General features: G+C 33.1%; 1 protein-coding gene across 1 annotated transcript in view; it reads left to right on the top strand.

Moving 5' to 3' along the window:
* The window catches only part of LOC117109078, a 6,635-nt gene extending 4,135 nt beyond the window's left edge, over positions 1–2,500 (top strand). Inside the window, exons 8-11 of the mRNA XM_033251320.1 lie at positions 38–118; positions 492–696; positions 1,115–1,603; positions 1,686–2,500. Coding sequence (XP_033107211.1) covers positions 38–118; positions 492–696; positions 1,115–1,603; positions 1,686–2,197 — 1,287 coding nt within the window. The 3' untranslated portion in view covers positions 2,198–2,500. The remainder of the gene's footprint in view (positions 1–37; positions 119–491; positions 697–1,114; positions 1,604–1,685) is intronic.
* The last annotated feature ends 217 nt before the right edge of the window (positions 2,501–2,717 follow it).

The following is a 2,717-nucleotide window of genomic DNA, read 5'->3' as shown; positions in this document are numbered from 1 at the left end:
ATTACAAATTATACGATAAGTCATCTTTTTCCTACAGCTTGAAATAACGCATCGGATTGTAGTAGATGCAAATGATAAACAAGTAATATCAGAACCACACCCGAGTGTATGCATGGAGGTAAACACAACAGCTAAATGTTTGACTTGAATCTTGCTCGCCTAAAATTCGTTATATTGTGCCATTTCGGTACACAATATAAGCATAGAGAAAATAGAACATGTCTAACTGTTAGAATACTGTCCAACAATCATAGTACATCTTCTAATATTTTGAAATTAATACTAATAATACTTACAGTAACATTTTGAAGGTGTTTTGCATCAGAAAAACCACTAACATTGATGTTTTGCAGAACCTAATAACTATTTTATCTTACTGTAGACTATAATATGAACTCATAGAAAGAAAAGTAGAATTTACGTGCAACTAATTGGAACAAAACAATTGAAAATACGAAATGATTTAAAAAGAATAATATTTTGTTATTTAGGTATTAAACTACCTGAAGCATCAACTGAAGACTGTGTATGGTACAACAGAAGGGATTGGCTACAAGTTACGCGTCTTGTGCAGCGTATGTCAACCAACACAGCAACCTCATCTGCATGATCTTGAGGATTGTCTGAAAAAAGATAAGGTTTCTTGTGGAAAGATGTCAATGCAGAATTTTCGTTTCAAAAGACTTTTTTCAATAGGTTAGTGAAGAAATGTGTGTTGAGGTTTTTTTTAATAGGCCGTTGTATATGTGTCATATCCTAGAGTATATATATTTTTTCATAGTAAACAAAGTAAACTCACGGGTCATAGATGATTTCCTGGAATATTATGTCCACTTTGGACATAGTACCGGCGGCTAAACATTCTCTAATTGACCGTGTACCATAATATACATTTAACAACTGCTCTGCGTATACATTTTATTGTGATTCATTGTTTTGTTTGGTCTATAACATGTAACAACTTCATTAGTAACTTCTTAAAATGGAAAGGTAATGGAGAAAACCAATGCGTAATTTGATGTAAATGAAATAAGAATCATGGTGAAATGACGATAATAATTCTAATGCAATTATCTTTAATATAATTATTACATTTACTTTCTATTAAAACCAGAATTTGTCGAAGAGATCAAGAATTTTCAGGCCGTTCAGTCATTGATTATTGAACTTGGAACGAGGAAGATGAAGGAATTCTTCTTAAAAACAACACATCAAACGAACTCCTCATCTGTTGTCAAATTCTTGAAGAAGGAGAAAGAAAACGGAAGCTTTGCAAGTATGGCGTATTTCCAAGGTCAAGATAAGGTGTTCTCATCAGATGCAGACATCAATACTTTTGACATTGAAATCCTGATGACATTGATTCGTTACTGTTGTAGAGTCACGTATCCCGATGACGACTGGGAACAACCGGATAAAATAGATAATCCCGAACTTGCAAATCTTATCCGCATCCAACAGTATAAAAACACTAAATTAGATCGGAATACAAGTTGTAAAATACCAGCCAAAGATTTTGATGAGGAGTGGAAAGAAGTAAAAGAAATTCTCTTGGATCTTGGTGTTCCCTCCAACGACATCGAAGACATTCGCCTTAGAGAAGGTAAATATTAAATGAATAAAATTCGTGTCATATAAGGTTCTCTTATTGTTCTCTTTTAACTTTCCTCTATTCTATTCAATAGGCTTTGATAAGACTGCCATTCAAGAAATACAGAACTTCCAAACGATCATGTTACTTGTTGTTGGCCTCGGTACGGATGTGATGAGGAAGTACTTTCTACGAGTTCACAATCTGAAAGAGGGAGATGTTGGGCAGTTTCTGATGAGTATGAAAAGTAGATTTACAAAAGAAGCAAGGTTGTTTAGAGACCAGAAGAACAAAATGTTTACACCAAATGCAGACATTAATGACTTTGATATTTCAATCATGATCAAAATCATTCGCTTCTGCCACTGCGGCAATCCACTTCCAGATTCGTTTTGGTCACAACCAGATGAAACGCTTGACAGCGAACTTACAAATTTTGTTCGTATCCAGCAATTTAGAAATACAAAGTTTGCCCACACAGCGAGTCCAAGGATGTCAACAAAGGAGTTTGATGTTGAATGGAAGAATCTGACGTCCATATTCCAAGGAGTTGGAGTTTCAATGGAAGATATTGATCAATATAAACGAATTCGATTATCAATCTAACTTGAATAATGCCAACCATCTGCTTTGACACTTTACTGCACAAGCTTGGATTTGATTTTCTGTATGTCACTTAGAACTAAATGTAAATATATATAAACTAATGTATATAATACGAAGTACATATGTTTTTCTATATAACTCAAATTTATCTTCTGTAATTTCGACCCCAAGATATGAACACCCATTATATGGATGGTGTCACCGGTTCTATAGACCAAAATTTATTGAAAGCGGCCAAGCCGTTTGCCAATAGTAACGGTAGCGTTTCCAATTCTTGCAAGCAATATATAATAATAATAATAATAATAATAATAATAATAATAATAATAATAACTCCATTTAATAAAGCGCAAAACAATATCCATTAAAAATGTTCATTGGCGCTGTACTGAATTGAAAAATATTCATAGACCAACATACTCTTTAAACATATAAGAAATATACATTAAAAGCTAATAGAAATGTTTGAAACCAATAATCATCACAAAATCAAAATACCATTTAACACATCAAAAGTCTA

Source organism: Anneissia japonica, unplaced genomic scaffold, assembly GCF_011630105.1.
Source record: "Anneissia japonica isolate Jap-2015-1 unplaced genomic scaffold, ASM1163010v1 scaffold288168_len69601_cov126, whole genome shotgun sequence".
Classification (NCBI taxonomy): Eukaryota; Metazoa; Echinodermata; class Crinoidea; order Comatulida; family Comatulidae; genus Anneissia; species Anneissia japonica.
The sequence above is the reverse complement of the archived record's forward strand: the minus strand, read 5'-3'. Positions and strand labels throughout refer to the sequence as shown.